This window comes from Leuresthes tenuis, unplaced genomic scaffold (assembly GCF_036924035.1).
Source record: "Leuresthes tenuis unplaced genomic scaffold, fLeuTen1.0.hap1 SCAF_11, whole genome shotgun sequence".
Lineage (NCBI taxonomy): Eukaryota > Metazoa > Chordata > Actinopteri > Atheriniformes > Atherinopsidae > Leuresthes > Leuresthes tenuis.
Window position 1 is genome coordinate 2165034 of NW_027325365.1, and position 18998 is coordinate 2184031.

General features: G+C 40.6%; 1 protein-coding gene across 1 annotated transcript in view; it reads left to right on the plus strand.

Annotated features, from left to right (window-relative positions):
* The window catches only part of htr4 (5-hydroxytryptamine receptor 4), a 189614-nt gene extending 187639 nt beyond the window's left edge, over positions 1 to 1975 (plus strand). Inside the window, exon 7 of the mRNA XM_072396320.1 lies at positions 784 to 1975. Coding sequence (XP_072252421.1) covers positions 784 to 871 — 88 coding nt within the window. The 3' untranslated portion in view covers positions 872 to 1975. The remainder of the gene's footprint in view (positions 1 to 783) is intronic.
* The last annotated feature ends 17023 nt before the right edge of the window (positions 1976 to 18998 follow it).

The window sequence follows — 18998 nt, forward strand, 5'->3', positions numbered from 1 at the left end:
CAGTCTGGTTGTTGCTCCGTCCCACTTCTGTCTTGGAAGAAAGTTAAATGGTCGGCTTTTAGAGCTCCTCAATCATCCTCCTGTAACCTAAACACTTTTCCAGTTGGCAGGGATCGAATGATGGTGAGCAGTGATTGATACAGACAAACAAAAGTTTGGCTACTCTGAGTAGTTTAACAGATTAGTGTCCAGCCTGTGTAAAAGTGAAATATGTATTTTCCACTTTATGTGGTTTGAAAGACATTAGAAAGGTTCTGTTTCTTTTGATAGACCTCTTTTAATTAACTCTTTACCCTCCAGCACTGCCTCAATGGAAAGATTCAAAGAGTTTATTTCTTCAGGAACTTTCAGTTAAGTTAAAATGACCAAATTTTCGGACATTTAACACGATTTTTATGATATATTGGCGCCTCTCTGAGAGTCTACCGGACCTCGATGTGTTCCCTCAGATCATTAGCTGGCCTTAGGAGGCATAATTCCTCTGAAGAATATTCTTAATGTTGGCCCTTTTGCCAAATGCCGAACTTACTTCACACTTCTTTAGCTGTTCTGTGTGTCCTTGCCCCCAAATATTTAGTAATAACTGAATTAAAGTAAATGTATAGCTATAATTAAGCCATAATGAGACATCAGACATGTGAAAATCCTGTTGGCTGCTGAGTTTTGGTTTTAAAATGTTTCTTTTTACCTAAAAAAGTCATGATTTACACACTGCTGCTCTAAATTTTGATTTAATTCTGTTCTCTGTGTTCCCATCAACCCCCGACCCGTGTTTTCTCTCAGGTATTCTGTCCTTCAGAACGGGAACCACAAAGAGCAGGAGAAGAAGTCTCTGCACATGAACACAGACTTTAATGAGTCCTGCTTGTGACAAAAACTCCTCTCGGCTCTCACAGTGTCCCCCGCAGAAACCACGGAAACGCACCTCAGCCTTCCCTCATCCAGGTCTGGGATACCAGCAGAGCCCAAAGCCAGAAGCCTTGAAGGACTTTGGGGATCCAGAAGAGGACCAGGACACTTTCACTGGTTTTAAAGCTCAGCCAAAACTTGAACTGAGATGTGATGAGGGGCTAAAGCCAGCCTCTTGTCCCTCTGAAGCCGGTTCCGTTTAGTTTTCCTGCCTGCAGACCCACACAGACGGGCTGGCCCAGAACTTAGAGACCAGCTTGTCTTGTGGAGAAGCAGCAGCTGTGGTGGAGTGTGTAGGAGAATTTCACAGCAGATGTGATTAATGACTGCACTAAGAGTCGTAGAGGGGATTTACGTTGCCAAAGTGATTTTCATACACTTACAGTGGATCTATTTCTGATTATTATATGATGCTCCCTTTTGTTTTTGAGTAGAAAATCAGAAAGAATGACATTAGATATTAGAGGGTCGTCCCTTGTAAAATGACTGTGATGAGTGGGCAGAAATGAGCTGATGAAACAAGTGAGCGCCTAAAACAACACTTTTGCTTAACATCACATTAAATGTCACCTGTCTTTGCTTGAGTCAAAGCTGATTGTGTGTCATGTCAAAGTTTTGCAGCCAAATCCTCAATAAGCTGAAAGGAAAATGTGGTTTCGAGGCCGTGTAAAGTCCTTGACCCAAGCTGTCAAAGTGCATTATGATGGAGGCTGCCAGCCCACACTCCCAAGGCTCCACCCGAATGATTGTCCTGAGCGCCACATCAAGACCTTAAGAGGACCACAACACATGAAAGCTGCTTGTGAATGAATTAACAGTGTAATGATGTTGGTTTTCTTGCGTTTCCATGGAGATGCATGTTGAAGTGCGTTTCTGAGTGTCCTTAAATGTGATGTCCGGTATGTCTGAGATGTAGGATCGTTTTTTTCCACCATATCCCCCATGCTGTGTTGCTCTACTCCATGTTGACGCACCGGTTATTCCCTTGGTACCTGCTCGTCTCTGAGGTTATGATAAGGAATGTACTCGAGATCTTTCTGTTTGGTTTATTCATGGAAAAATAACACTAAAGCCAACTGTTTTCTTGTACTCATAATACAGACTTGTCCTTTTTTAAACTCGGTTGTAGCTTTATTCTTGTAATTCAACACCTTTATTTAAAAGATATTCAAATTTCCACCAATTGGTCTTCAAAGGTTGCATCTGCTTACATTGTCAGTCACCATTTGCACTCCACAAAAGTATTAATTCATGTTCCCAACACTTGAATATGTGACATACACTTGGGGTTAATGTCTGAGTCAAAGAGAATCGTGGTTCTAAATGTCTGGTTTTATGTTTTACTGCAGCTCTGCTTTTGCTCCTTCACCAAGTGAAACTGCAACGAGAATTTAAAGGGGAACTCTGGTATTTTTAAACCTTATTTCTGGCATGAAATACGTTCATCTGCTCACTGAGAACATTTTGGTGAAAGTCGGCGTCCTTCAGAAGATATTTAGATAACTGGAGATCCATATAACGGAGTGAACGGGGCTTAGAGGATGCAGCCTCTAAATAAGGCATTATCTGTCTTTATTTCACCAATACTTTAAGAAGAATGAATGAATGAACGTGTGCTATAGCTCTGTTAGACTCCACCTACTCCACATGTGCTGTCAGTTCTCCAGCCTAAGAGTGTTTTTGTCTGTCAGTGACGTAAATTAACTCCTCTGGCTGCCCTTAGCATCAGATCCAAGTCCCTGATGTTAGCTACAAAGAGCTTAATGGAACGGCTCCATCTACTTGAATGCTCTTGCAAAGGCTTCTGTCCCAACTGGGTCCCTCCGTTGGTCCCAGGATTGTCGTCTAGCAGCTCCTACACCACGCCTAAGACAATCCAAACTCTGTTCATGTGTCGTCCCACGATGGTGGAATGACCTACCGAGCGCTACCAGAACAGGGGCGTCCCTGTCTATCTTCAAGAAGCTCCTGAAAACCCAGCTCTTCAGAGAGCATCTCCTATCCCAGCACTTACCTTGTACTTCCCTACCCCCTCTATCTCTGCACTTTATCTTTCTGCACTTCCTTCTATGCCTGCACCCTATCTCTACTCTGTCCCCTCTGACAGAGTCGGACTCCTGGGTTCCTTCTATGTAGCTTATTGTTAGCTTTTTATAAAGCTGTTATATCTTCATTTGTAAGTCGCTTTGGATAAAAGCGTCTGATAAATACAGAAACAGATACATAAATGTCTGGAAGCCAGAACGGCCTCTGTCTCTGCACATTACCGCCTGATAAATATGACTTCCAGTCGGTCTTCTTTCAACCCGACCACAGAGGAAGTGACGAAGGCCTGACTAGAAATGTCCACCGAGGTGAAGATGAGATGCGGTCAGAATAAAGCAAAGTTTGTGCTGCATATTGTAGACATTACAGTTAAATTCAACTCCAAACTCTTCATTTGTTTCGTTGCATGTGAACATTGTTGTGCTTTTTACAGGTTTAACAATGACCAACCATGAAAGAGGCTTCCGTGGGAACCAATGAGGGTCGGCGTTTGATTACAAAGGGCAAGTATGGTGTCCTTAAAGGGCTGGATTGTGCAACGCATGGCCAAGAGCAGCTGTATGCGCTAAACTTCTGTGAAAGCAGAGTTCATTCATCTGTCTTTGGTCACATGATGTCACAACATGCAGTTACAGTTCCCTGTTAGTTCTTTCCTGTTAGCACGAGTTCACAAAGGTATCAAGGGAGAAAAAAGCTGGCTGTCACAATCCATCACATGACGAGGACCCCAGGAATTGCCGAGGCATTGAATCCAAAGGCTAAACCCAACCAGGAAGAAGACAGACTGACAAGAAGGAAGCAGCAGCAATCAGGATCTTACAAAGAACAATGAAAGCCACGTGTTCCCTGGCAGTGATGATTGAATGAACAGGTGCAGGGGGGGTAAGTAACAGGTGGCAACACAGTGATCCAGAGAGCTGAAGATAAAGATAAGTCAGGACATCCAGGTGAGTTGCTGTTGCAGGAGTTTCTGACTCCCACTTTAGATTAATCCCTGATCCCTCTCAACTTTGGGTAATTTCCTCTCCCTGCATCAGATGTTCTCGCCCCAAAAAGGCAACTCCTCGGTTCTTTGGAAGGAGAAACTTCACAGAAACTAACTTTTTGTGTTCCTCTTCTTTTCTTTTAACCGCTTTCCGGGAGAAAGAGGGTTGAATTTGTGCTTGAATTAGTGAAGATTCTTTGCAGATATGTGGGTGTTTCTGTCCATGCATCCAGACGAAGCCACCAAAGGAGGACTTCATCACACTGTACCTGTGCTGAATGTACTGATATATGTCTTTGGGGAATTAAGCTAAATTTAACATGCTTGAGGATATAAAGGTAGTCTGGTTCAGATGGAAAAAACTGACAGTAATGAGGAATAAATACGTCTGGAGTGTAAAATATTTGGAAGATATTTTGCTGCAGCAGGATACAGTCGGGAATATTTTCTATTCTCATTGATAAGCACTTATATGCATCATCTTTTTCAGGTTTTTTGCATATATATATATAAATATCTTCTTTCTGTTGGCCCTTATTCTGTCCTGACCTCCCACTCCAGCGAAGCCACAAACAGCTGGGAGCAAAGGCTGTAGAACCATCTGAATAATGGAGGCTAAAAGAGGCTTGAAATGAATCATTTCAACAAGCATTCATGTTTTCAGCATCTTTAAACCCACGATTTCTTCCCAAAAAAGTCATGTTTGTTGTTTTTTATATACACAGGAAGGCGGACTTTGTGGCGGATGCTTTCGTTTTCCCCATCTGGCTGTTTTTTTTTCCTTCTTTTAAATGGCCACCCACCTCAGGAGGTTCAGTTTCCATGACATCTGTGAGTCTATGGCTGCCTGTCAGTCACAGCGTGTACATTCTGGTGTAAAGATGTTTGTGGCGTGTGGGAAGCTCATCAACAAGTCTAAAATTATCAACTCAAACTCGCCCACCTTCATGAAATTTCATCAGCCGCTGTCATTTGTAAGGAAGAACATTTTTGGACCAGATGCAAAAACGCCGCCGTGTTGGAGACCTCGAGAGATTCAAGAAGTCGTGCAGCCATTTCTGGTGAGACTGAGAAGGAATGTCACTGAAAATGGAAACACTCTCAGGCTTTTGTCCCGACTTCAAAGAAGTATCCATCCACCTGTGAGGAGACGTGAAATCCAGCCCCATTCTTCAAAGCCTTGGGCTCATTTGAGCTATTTCTTTGAACCTGATGTTTCTTTGTGATGGTGACATCAGAGAGCTGGAGGTGGGCTTCGGTCATCTCAACCTGAGCAGGATTTTTTAACACGGAGATGAAGATAAAATGCTTTGTGATGTTTGCTCAGCTTCCGAAAGCCTTCTTAAGCATTGAAGCTGCCTTCAGTGCAGAAAAATCTCCTCAAATCCGGTGAGAATGAACAGTTTGTTTCAGTCCTTCTGCATTTTTAGCTTTGGAGAAATAAGTGCAGAAACCAGAATCTGTGCCCTCAACAAGCTGAAAAGAGCAAAAAGCCACAAATAAGAAATAGAAATATGACGACAACCACTGCAGGTTAATGTCAAACTATGAATGTGCAGCTTTGTGAGCTCCAGCCAGTGGATGGTGTGGTTTGGTCTGATTGAGGACTGGATTTATAGGCTGCATAACGAGTTTGCAACTGTAATATTTAAAGAAATAGATAGCAATGCAAATTAGCTTTTAACTATCTGCATCCATGTCATCTCTTTTCATTTCCAGCTACATTAGTATATAAACTAAGAGAGAAACTCGCACAACAGCTTTCATAAACCTCTTTAGTTACATCGACAGCACAAAACGGGGTATTTTCATCTATTAAAGTAACATAAAAGGCTTCTTTTCATGGTGAAGTGTGCGACTGGTTAATGTTGCTATGTGACAGTTCAGATAAAGGCTAATTAAAGATTAAAGACAAGCTGATAATCCTGGTGTTGACTTCCTTTGTGAGCTCAACAGCAAGGTGGGTGTCAGTCATGGCGTGCTAAGCTAACACATTACTCTCACTTTCTGCTTTTGTGGCAGAAGCCTTGACAGCCTGCAGGTTTTCAGAAAGATAAAGTCGGCAGCTCGGGAAGAAAAGCTCCAAGATGAAGCTCATGAATTGCTTCATCTTAACTGAAATACTTGACAGTGGCAGCATTGTGTTTAGATAATTCACAATAAAAAAATCTGAATCAACACCACACCTTCTGCTCCCAAGACCTGGACTCTAACATCAATTATTTCTGGTTATTCTTGCACAACATGGCTAATAACTGGCTTATATTAGACGACAAAAGGCATGCGCTGGTTGTGAAATGAATGTATTCTTGCACTAGCAGCACATTTGTGCACTTTCTTTAATTCTTACTTAATTATTGCCTTCATATAACTCATATAACAAAGGTTTCTTGGGTCGTTATCTCAAACCCTTTAGTGAGTAGATACATGGGGGGTCTTTTAAGAGGATTCAGTACATATCTGGATACATGAAGTCAAATCAAAGAGGAAACATGTTTAAATTAAACAATCTACTACAGTCAGAAACCGGCAGGACATGGATGCAGGATTGATTTCAGAATAAGATGGTTTATTATGAATAAACTCTCTTAACAGGTCTCAGAACAGAGAAATAAACACTATGAAAAATTACTATGGCTCTGATCACTATAAGCACAATCTTCTAAAGAGGTGAACAAAGAAACTCTCCTTCTACTGGAGGCACTACAAGATTAAGCAAAGAACAAAAAAACGAGCTTCCGCTCCTATAACTGAGGAGCTGTGAAACATTAGAACAAAAACTCTCAAAATGAGGAAATCAAAAATGACTGAAAATTAGTCAAAGCTAAGCTGAGATAGTCACAAGAACATTTACCAAAAGAAACTCTGAAGGAGAAACGCTCGACTTCAGGAATCCACCAAGGGGTCAAAAACACAGGATACCGCAATGGTCAAGAATCTGGGTTTTTCAGAACAAGAGCTTTTCAGAGGCCGGGATGAAGACTGTAAAGTACAACTGGCAACGAGACGAGGGAAGACAAAGCCTAGATACACATGAGGATCCAAGGGGAACAGGTGGAAACACTAATAATAATAATCAGGGGAGACACGCAGACGCAGGACACGGGAGGAAGCGAAGAAGAAGGAGAAGTTGATTTTCAAAATAAAACCGGAAGTGACAAGACAAGTTACAAAAACTAAAAGTATACAGGAATCATGACAACTACAGTCTGAAACAGTCCTTAGAAATGTTTCATGTAGATATTTCATATTGAATAAAAACAAGGAGTTTCTATAAATGTGGTATTGATTATTAAGTCCAGTTTTGATTGGACTAAAACGATATTTATTGTTTCATGTTTATCGTCTTACATTCATTCAGTTACAAAATGTCTCACCAACCTCGGCCTCAGCAGAAGGATCTAAATGACAGCTTCAGAAGTCATTTTTTACGAGGTTGCTCATCTTTGTGCTACTGTTATGAGAAGAAGATGCATAAATCCCCCAGTTTTGAGCTTATTTCAACCCTAAAATTCAAGCCAAAACTCTTGGAGAACAGCTGGTGAACAGGGAGTTGCATCACTGCAAATACACAGTTCCAGTTAAAGATTAAATCAGTTTATTCTGACACAAATAAAACGAAAAGGAACATAACTGCAGAGTCTTACAATATGTAAATGATATTTGTCCCAGTTCCACTTTATTGATCCTTCAGTCAAGTAAGAACACGTGACATCAGAGCTGATGATGTCATATCTTCACTCTTCTTCTTCAACGGTCGATGAAAAAGGCTCAGAAATGTTACGTTTCTTCCTGTTTTCTGCTCTGATACGTCTCTCATCTTTCTGGTACTGAAGCCGGCGCTCATGACACAGAAATATTCATGGTTGCCGCTCTCGACAGGGAAAAATGTGCCATGAAAAGGTTGAAGGAAGCGTTGGTGGGTGGAGTTAAACCCATTATCCTTTTCCACAGTCCTTTTACTCTCATTTTACTTCTTTGTTGACCTACTTTTCTACTTCGCTCGCACCAACTCATGATTACAGGAAGGAGTTAAAGAAGCATAAAACCCTGTAAGAATCTGATCTTTTACTCACTTTTAGAGTGTGTAACGGAAAGATGACGACTTCAGCTCGGGGTGTCCAGATGAAGACTTTCTGAATCATTTAAGACACACAGTTGCACACTCAATAAGTTTATGTTTCTACATGAACTTTTGTATTTTTAACAAGATTCTCTGCAACATTTCAAGACTCCGTTCCACTCAGCAGAACAACTGGTCCATGTCTTCGTTTCCTCTAGACTGGACTACTGTAACAGGCTCTTTATCGGGATACCTGGCAGCTGAAATATATTCAAAACAGCGCTGCCAGGGTCCTGATGAGAGCCCATAAGCAGGAGCACATCACCCCTCCTCCCGGATCAACTACAAACTTCTGCTACTCGCCCATAAATGCATCCATGGACCCACATACCTCCAAGAACTCACCACCCTCAGATCCACCAGCACCATGCTCCTCCAGGTCCCAGGTTCTCCACCATGGGGGCCAGAACCTTCTTCTCAGCCTCCCCACCCAGCTGAGGGCCATTCAGAGCCAGGACTCCTTTAAAACAGGCCTAAAAACCTTTTTATTCAGAAAGGCACATGATGGCTGATTTTTAACCTTTAACCCATCTTGTAGGACTTTGAGCTCTTCTCGATGAAAAGTGCATTGGAAATAAAATGTATTATTATATTGTTATTATCATTATTAGATGCCTGAAGAACCTTTTTGATGGACTGAATTATAAGACTGGAGCGTGAGAGAATATTCCAATTTCTGTTTGTTATTGGCAGACGTTCTTGGGTTGGAAACCTTTGTCAGGCCTTTGAAAAGTGATGATGGTTAGAGTTACAGATGCTCTTGAGTGTTTATTATCTCCTTTTTACTTGTCTTATCCTTTTTTTTCTTACCAAAGCATTTTATTAATTCTATCTTGCACTACTTCTGGTTCCGGTTTTATTCTCTTGTTTTGTTTTACGTGTCTTTGCCTGTTTTTATTCTTTCATCCTTTTATTCTGTTATTTATTTTCCTGCTTTGTAAAGCAATAAAATTGCCTTGACTTGCCTTACAAATGAAAAGCAAACAGTTCCAGTGTTCAGAATGACTTGTATAATAACATGTGTGCATACTTCACACGCTCTCATTAGGAATAATGACATAAAAATACATACTATATGAGCACATTTACACTGAAGACCACTCATATGCAAACCTACACACTCTTGGACACTCACTGTCATTAATAATAATGCACATGAAATTAATTACTATATATACACTGGCTGGGGTGTACTCCTCTCTAAAAAAACAATTAGTTTTAATGAACCAGGAATATTTTTGGCAGCATGTTTCTTATTCAGTTCAGTCTGACTCAGCCTCCGAAATTCCTGCAAAGTGTTGATTAAGAGTAAATATCCTCAGAGGGACACGAGTTATTGAGGTCAGAACTTTCTTCAAAGAGGTTTTATGATGCTTTTCCCTGAGAAATGCTGACAAAGGCAGTTTACAGCAAAGACACGAACACCAAACAGACTTCGTGTCCCGTGTGGGAGAATCACTGTAACCATTTCATTTTATTTTAATTTTATGCTTTTTCTGTTTCTATCCCACTACTTTCCTTTTTTTTTAACAAAGTAAAGAAGTGGCTGTTATCGAATCGAGTCGTCCACACATTACACATAAAATGAGATGCTATTTAATGCCGCTGTCCTGCAGGTTTTAGATGTTTCCCTGCTTCAGCACACCTGATTCAGATCAATGCATCATTAGCAAGCTGCTGCAGAGCTTAACCATCTTCTGAAGAGATCATTTCATCTGAATCAGAGGTCAGAGAGTATTAAAGGGGAACTCCGGTATTTTTAAACCTGGACCTTATTTCTGGCATATATTAGGCAGCAAGTTGTCCTCTAAGTTGATGTGTTGGAGGCAGAAACAATGGATAAGTGTCAGGATTTAAGTGATTCTGACAAGGGTCAAACTCAAGTGGTTCATTGCATTTCCACAACAGCGTCTCTTGTAGGATGTTTCTTCTTGTCTGCTGTGGGAAAAAAACACCAGAAATGGTCCAAGGGACAGCAGCCATGGCTCACTTCATGCACTTGGTGAGCAAAGAATAACCTGTGTTCAATTCAAGAGCTACAATGGCTCAAATTGCTAAAAAAGTTAAAGGGGAACTCCGGTATTTTTAAACCTGGACCTTATTTCTGGCATGAAATACGTTCATCTGCTCACTGAGAACAGTTGGGTGAAAGTCGGCGTCCTTCGGAAGATATTTAGATAACTGGAGATCCATATAACGGAGTGAACGGGGCTTAGAGGATGCAGCCTCTAAATAAGGCATTATCTGTCTTTATTTCACCAATACTTTAAGAAGAATGAATGAATGAACGTGTGCTATAGCTCTGTTAGCTCATAGCTGCTGTGTTGTTGTTATTAGCGGCTTTCGGGGGCTTATAGAGGGCTTTCTACACATTCGTTTGCTGGGATGACGTCATCCCCTGCAGCACAGTTTCACTCCGGTAAGAACGTCCATCTTACTCAAAGTCATCGTTCACGTTGTCAAAATCTGATAAATATCCTGCCATGTTGCACAAAACTATCAGCAGCAAACTCTGTGTGAAGTTAGCCGACTGTCACAGAGCACGGAGTGAATAAACTGTGCTGCAGGGGGGCGTGTGGATGAAGTGGTCCCAGTAGAGTGCCTGTGTAGAAATCCCTCCGTTAGCTCTCCTATAGCTGCAAGTAGCCACATAACAGCAGCTTAGTAGCCTCTACTTAGCCTCTAAATAAAGCATTATCTGTCTTTATTTCACCAATACTTTAAGAAGAATGAATGAATGAACGTGTGCTATAGCTCTGTTAGCTCATAGCTGCTGTTATGTGGCTACTTGCAGCTATAGGAGAGCTAACGGAGGGATTTCTACACACATCTACTGGGACCAGCCTGTCCGATGTAACCCACCTCTAACCAAATACAGCCGGGACCCTGAAATGGATGAAGGTGGAACAGAAAATGGCTGGTTGGAAGTTGTCAGAACAGAGATCTCGTGGACGTCCAATGACTTTCTGACTTCTTGCTCGTTAGCGAGAATCCCAGCTGTATCATGTAGATTTAATCATTATTACTATCTTTAAGGGTTTATGTTCAAAAGAAGCCAGAACTTGATAAAACTTGTAGTACAAGTAGAACAACTTAATTATTTAACCAGTGAGGCTTTGGCTTGTTATCAGGGTCATCACACTTAAGCTACATCTTCTATAATGATCCTGCAAATCCTGGATATTCACAACTTTATATCGAGGAACCTCATTCTGAAACTGCACCACAGATTTTTGCAAACTGCTGAGCTTCTGCGTCTTTTCTTATGAGAGATTCTGCCTATTTAAGTTCCTCTTGTTATGCCTGGTTATGTTACTGAGTTGTCATCAGTTAACTTGATTAGTTGCAGATGAGGTCACATTTTTCATTGATTAGTAACATTTTTCTCTCAACATTTGATATATTTTATGTGATTTAGTGTAAGTTCTGATCTCTATTTTTCTCTTGGGGTGGTAAATGTTATTTTATATTCCCTGATGCATTGTAAGAGATCTTATCAGGTATAATTCTGTTGCTGCACCAGCTGCCACATTTATTTTAAGCACAAACAGACCGATCATCTTAAACATTCATCAAATATCTTCCCAGTCACTTCACAATTTTTGATATGTTCTTAACTTTCTCGTATTCTCAGTAACATAACCAGCAAATGCAAAGTAAACTAAAGAACAGATAGCAATGCAAATGACCGACAGATTAAGGGTGTAGAAGATGGATGGATGGATCGACCAGAAGGTCTGACAGAGATGGTGGTGAAGCAGCCAATCCACACAATGAGTCAATTCATTTAGGAAGAGAAAATCCTTCCTAATGAGGGTTTAATGTGGTTACAGATTGAGGACAGCTCTCTGTGGGAGCAATAAATTGCCAAGGGAACACACATGGTGGCACAGTAAAGCCACAATATGACTGAAGATCCTCTGTTGGTTTAAACAATCTATTTTGTTATGAGAATTTTAGGGAAAAAAGCCAAAAATCTCATTTTGTGTCTGCATCCTCTTTGGTTCTTTTGGTTAGAAGAAGTTCAGCCCATTTTCTTCCATATTCAACCCTTTGGAAAGTGTAATAAGTTTATTTGTAGAGCACAAGGCAATTCAAAGTGCTTTACAGCTACATAAAATCAGAATAAAGCAAATAAAACCATTCCAAAATATACAAAATAATCATTAATTAATCAAATTAAAAGCTAAGAGTGCAGATAAATACTTTCAGTTGTCATATGCACAGCTAAATAAACTGTTTTCAGCCTGGATTTAAACAGAATTGAGGCCTGTCTCACATCTTCTGGAGGACTGATCCAGATTTTAGGAGCATAAAGCTGAGAGGCAGCCTCAGCTTGTTTAGTCCTGACTCTGGGCCCCAGCAGGAGACCCCCCCCCTGAGGTCCTCAGAGTCCCAGCTGGTTCATGTGGCTCTAACATGTCAGAGATGTGCACGAGCAGAACTGTTTTAAAGTCTATTCTCTGAGAGACAGGAAGCCAGTGCAGAGACCTGAGATCTGGACTAATATGGTCGTATTTCCTGGTTCTGGTCAGGACTCGAGCTGCAGAGTTCTGGATGTCCTGCAGCTGTCTTACGGCCCGTTTAGAGCCCAGAGAGCAGCCGTTACAGGAGTCCAACCTGCTGGAGACAAACGCATGGATTAGTCTGTCTAAGTCTGGTTTAGACACTGTTCCTTTGATGTTTTTTAGATGGTAAAAAGCTGCTGATGTCATTCTTTTAAGGTTAAGGTCTGAGTCCAATATTACCCCCAGATTTCTAACCTGATTATTAGGTTTTAGAGAGAGAGTCTCAATGTGACTGAAAACACTTTCTCTTTGTTTCTGTGGATTCTGGCAATGTTTTTTAGCTGGTATAATAATATAATGTATAGTTTGCAGCTCAAACAGCACAAAACATGCTGCTTGTTGGATGAATGCACCACGAAGGTGTGAAAGGGGCAAACAGCTTGTGTGGTTCTCACCAGCAAAATGTAAAGCTTTAAATAAAAAAACGAGGTTTAAAACAACTCATTAAGTTGCCAGACAATGGCCCGAGTACGGTTGCTTCCTAACAGCTGCACAATGACAAGAAAACCAGTGCAACTTTTAGTGGTTTTGTGGGCAGATTTTGCTTCTTTGGACCAAAACGTAACCAGACTGCTCACGTTTCCTCTGCTTCCAGTTGATAAATGAGCTTCTGGAAATGCGATTCTCGCTCAAGTAAATCGGTCTTAGATAGGATTTATGTATTTTATAAGCTTTTCAGGCGGCTGTGGCTCCGTGGTGAGAGTGGATCGTCCAATAACCTGAAGGTTGGTGGTTCAATTCCCATTCTCAGCGCTCTAAAGATGTTTACAGAATTATTATTATTATTACAGAATGAAGCTGCAGGTTCCTTCCCGCTTTTTAAATCCAACGTCAGCTGCAGAACTCCTTTAAAGGTGCCTCCAGCTGTTTTTGAACAGTCGAAAGCGCTGAAAATAATAACACGGACTGAAACCTGACAGAAATCTGTGAAGCTTCGTGTCTAATCGCCTTCTTGAGGTGCCCTCGAGCAAGGCACCGTATCCCCATGCTCCAGGGGCGCTGTGAATGGCTGCCCACCGCTCCAGTGTATGGCATCTGTCTCTATGAGTGTGTGACCCTGTGCATGTGCATGTGCATGTCAACAGGTGCCAACCTGGATGGGTTAAAAGCAGAGGACAAATTTTGTGTGTATGCAGGACAAATAAATCTGATCTTAAGTAAATTTGTTCACAATCTCTGCACCTTCCTTCTCGAGCAAACCTGAAAAAAGTCTCCCCAAAATGTACTAAAGTAAGGACATATATAGCAGTTTCACAGCAGGTGAAACTCAGGAAAAATCCCAGCTAATTTAACCCTTGTCCAATGTACTCTTGGGAGGATTTTAACTCAGTCTTCTACTGATCTTCTCTTATTACTGCTAAGGTCATCTTCCCAACGTTGTCTCATTTCCTGCAGTGACTCGAGGAGACGTTGCAGATCTCGTAGAGAACTCAAATCAAGCCTCTTCGATGTAGAGATAAGGATAAGGCCGATAAGGCAATGTTCTTCTGAAGAAATGTGATTTCAGCAGATCAAACGTCTCAGAAAGTTGTGCAAACAATTCAAATCTGCCCTGAGTAAAGACGCTAGAAATGGAGGTTAAACCTTTTGCCACTCGTATCTTAAAAGCTGAATCCAAGGTAAAGAGCGGGCAATTATAGTTATCTACAGCGGAGGAATAAATTGACATTGCTGACAGGAGAAAGCGGTTTTTAACCAGCTCTGAGTGCATCCTCCTCACAGTAAAGGTCACTATAGTAAAAAAAACATCTTAAAAAAGCATGAAGACGTCAGAGTTTCTCCAGATAAGCTGTTTTTTATTGCTTAAAAACCAGTCTGTCAAAAAAACTGAACATATTTCGATAAACATTGTGTCACTGCAGCATCTGATGATGCTAAATTGTAGCTTTAGCACAGTTTAAATGTCCCCATGGTCAACAAATCCTTTTGTCTGGCAGAGTATTAACCTGACAGAGGAGGGGCAACAATGAGATAACGCACATGGAGGAGGATTGAAGCAGACTGAAACAAAGGCAGATGAGTCTTCTGCTGTAAACAGGAGTAACACGATTAACATCCATCTGGGCCAAATGATTGCTTATTCACAACAGGTCTGAAAGGGATGAAAGCAGTTCATGAGAAAAGCCGTGATTCAATTACCAATATATTATGTTGGAATCCCTCACAGGCAGCCAGGCTGTGGAGGAAGAGTCCAACCTGTGGGGATTCATTCACCCTGCTTTGATTAAACTGTGTGAGACGTGAAATAAAAAGCAGGATGCTGAATTATGAGTGCTGACATTGATAAGAAGAACGTGTGGATGAGCAGTGGGATTATGGCCCAGGTTACTACTCATTCCCACACTCCTCTCTCTGTTGAGCTTGGCTCTCAGCCAGATGATTATCTATGAAGTCTGGCTGTATAATTGTGTTTCAACGGTTTCCTCTGATGTTCACTACCCACTCGATCGAGTAAAAACTCTCCCAATCTGCCCCTCTATCTGTATTTTGACTCCACTTGCCACAAGAAACTCCTTCAGCCTTCAAGTTTCTTGTGACCATGAATAGTTGCCCTCATGCTGATGTGTTTTAAAATCACTGGGATGTATAAAGGGAAAATGACGGCATTGTGAAAATCTGTCCTTGAATATCAGCCCTGATCAAATGCTTTTTTATTGGTAAATCCAGCTTCACTTACTGTGCAAACATCTGTCTCCAGTCTTGTTCCAGCTGTTATAAATCTCCTTTTTTTGCATGCCTTTGAGTTCTGTGTAATTTATTTACTCGGCTTTATTATAACTGAGGCTTGAATTGAATTTGAAGCAATGATGAATGAATAATTCTGAGTTAATCACAATTGAAAAATTCTACTTTTATGTATTCTCTCTGAGTTTGTAAGAATTTTTCCATTTCATATCATATCCAGGTGAGGAGGCTTTCATTACCAGTGGAACTTTGCAGTTTCCTCCACCTCCGGATGCTTCTCCAGCCTCTTCTGAAGCTTCTTTCTGTCCGTAGGGATTCCCTCATCCATCTCATCACTCTTCTGCTGCTGTCACTTCAGTGTGACATCTGGCAGGCTGGCTAGTTTCTGGAGGTCCCACTGGATCCCATCTCTGTTGTCTCAGCCTGCTCTGGTGCTCAGGGCCTCATCTCCTGTGCTGTCCGTCAGGCTGGCTTTTTCTCACCACCAGTAGGATTCTTCATGTGTGACACATTCTCTATCTATCAGTGGCACAACATATTTTCTTACCTGTTGTGATAAATCATTGCTGCATATCTTCACAGTCAGTCCCACCATGTGTGTTCAGACGTGCTTGTGCCACATGTGGGGTGAGATGTGAGAAATCGCTAACTCCAGTCCTTCAGGATGCCCGAATATGTAAACATATGTGTGTGTTCGTTAGATTAAATCACTTTAATGTTGGATTTGTTGGAGCTTTGCGATGGAAAGGCAGCTTTTACATAAACAATGCAAAATTACAGATCAAATTACACAGTGCAGCAGATGCAAATGTTGATTAAAATGGGCTTTATTGTGTTCCTGAGGTCATTTTTAAAGAAGTAGCCGTTTATATATAATAAAAGAAAGAAAAATTAACCGCCACACTATTAATTACAGAGGCAATCTTGAGTCTATTCTTCAAATCCTCTTGTAATCCAGCAGACAGACTTGTCAGTGGGCCATTGTTCCCTCATCAGCATCAAGTCAAATCAGCTGTAGCCCAACATTTTAGATGGATTTTCTCTAACAATGACTGTTTACGGCCCCCACTGTAATTGCACTGGTTTGAGGGCGCTGGGGAAGGATAACAATAGCTATTCCAAAGAAAAAGAGATCATTTTTCTCTGCGTGACATTTAAAGTCTGGTGACTGTGGTCGTGTAGACAAGAAAAACAGAGGCAGAAAGATTATGTCCTGACAAATAGACTGAAAATGAAACATGAAAGAAACAGATTGTTTCTGTCAAATGGCCAATTGTGTAAAGTTAAAGCTTCATGTGGAATTAATGGACTACAAATCCTGACAATATGTACTGGAACAAGTTTGTGTCCTCAACAAAATCCAAACTCTTGTACAGAGATCAAGCAGTCAGTCGTAAAATTATATATTTTCCGTGTACTTTGTCTTTTTTGCATCTTATTTCTTGCATCACAATTCTGTACTTCACCAAGTATAAAGAGGAAAATAATGGTATGCTTTATAAGTTCTATAGTTTTATAAGTTCCCACTCAGATGGCTGAGTTCATATGCTAAATCTTGTTTTTTTTTTAATTTTAAATGCCATATCTGTTTTCTCTTCATCAGGCTAAGGATTCAAGATGTTTTATTTTACAATTAAAGCATTACTGTTAGCTTAAAAAACAAGATAAACCCGCTGCAGTATCAGTTTGCTCTATCTTAAAAGGACGATAAATCAAATCTTACTTGGAAACAACAAAGAAATTGTGATTTAGGCACAAAATAAAACCTCACACTACAATGCTTTCATGTGGACGTCATGCTGAGAATCACAAAGAAGCAGGATTTGTGTATTTGCACAAATATAATGATTCATATTTTGTCTCTTCCACAATTTTAAATGAGAATGGACTGGCGCTTTAGGATAGATTCCTTTGTCTAAAAATGGTTTAGAACAATCATTTTGACATTTTTAAAATACATGTTCTCATCTTTCATCTGGATAGAGAGAAATGTTTCGTTTGATAACTTGTGGGTGTTCACAAATGCATCCTGGCACGTAACAAATGTGCGGCCACGTGGGTGCAGCTTTCAGGCAGGTGCAGAGTTTAGATCCGGTCCTCGAGGACCGCTGTCCTGCAGGTTTTAGATGTTTCCCGCTTCAACACACCTGATTCAGATCAATAATCAGAACAATAACAGGCTGGAGCAGAACTGAACAATCTTTGGAAGAAATCCATTTCATCTTAATCAGGACATCCTTGGTTTAGACTGAGAAAAATGGCGTAGGACATATTTCCCGCCTACGAATGCTCGGATTGGACAAATCCCGGAAGGTGACTTTCCATCAACCAATCAATTCAAACCACCAATGTCACTAACGGTCACAGCAAGGCGTTTATCATTCAAGGTAAGAAAGTTTTTAAAAGGATTTAAATCCGTGTTTCTTTCGCTGCTTAGTCTTGGATTGGTTGAACTGAAAAGCACAGATTTGTTTGGAACATAAACCACTCATTTAGGGACTAATTTAAGAAAAATACCGAAATCTTGAGTCACAGCTAGGGTGTTAGCTAGGCTAACGTTAGCTTAAAGCTAATCGAAAAAGATGGCTTAATGTTAGCTGACAAGTTATTGTTTGGATAACTTTAATTTCAGTAAACAAACCTGACTGTGACAAAAGTTATTTATGGAGAAGATCATTTAATTCAATTAAAGCTATCATTCAATGAAATGTTTGAGATGGTGAGGTTACACTTAATCAATTATGAAATAAAAAAAAACAAGCTGTTATGAACAAAGTTTTGGGTCTGGATAGGTTAAGAGGGATTGGCATAATTTATACAATTTGTGATTTTATTTTTTTACATTTAGAGAGACAGCCTGCTCTTTTTATTCATGGAGTGTCTGGTTATGTGTGTTTTTGTGCAGAGAAAGTGTCAAAAGGGGTGTAAAATGTTCTTTTTTTTTACAGGTAGGATATTTTTCTCCTTTCATCAATCAAAAGAAGCTCTTGTGATGCTAAGGTAAGCGTCTATGACTTGGCTTCATCATGCAAAGCTGCTTTCTTTCATAGAAAATAAAAAAAGCTGAACAAGCTGCTTGTAAATGGTACAAACCCAGTGAGTTTACTGTTCATTTCAGAACATTCAGCTAAAGCTGTAAAATCGACAATCCCTTCAGGCGTACCAGGTGTCTGATTATCTTAATAATCCTTCCAGAAACTGTGATTCCTAGTGGTGTGTCTGCACTGAAGCATTTAGCCTTGAGACTAGCTTGCTTTTACTGTTTGGACTGGCTGCAGTAAAGGCTACTGTCACAGTGACCCCAAACACCGTGATAAGCCATTGATAAGAGATGCCAAGCAGCTCCAACAACGCCATTGATGTACTTACATTTTCAGTCTCATACACTCAGAAACTGGCGATCCTGAAGAGGAAAGCCTGGATTAATAAAGTAACGTCATAACCACCGTCTTCATGCCTGTTATTTTAAATTGAAGTTTAGTTTTGATATGCACCACATGCGCCAAACCCTGCTAGTCAAAATAATGATGTTCATGATAAATGTTCATGAGTAAAGTTGAATCCTTTGGTAAGATTTATTAAAGTAAAATCAAGAGGTCCTCAGAGTTGAAGCTACTCGCAGATCAAATGCTGATCAAAAGTCTGCTTGAACAGGGTGGGACCAACAACAAGAGATTTCAGC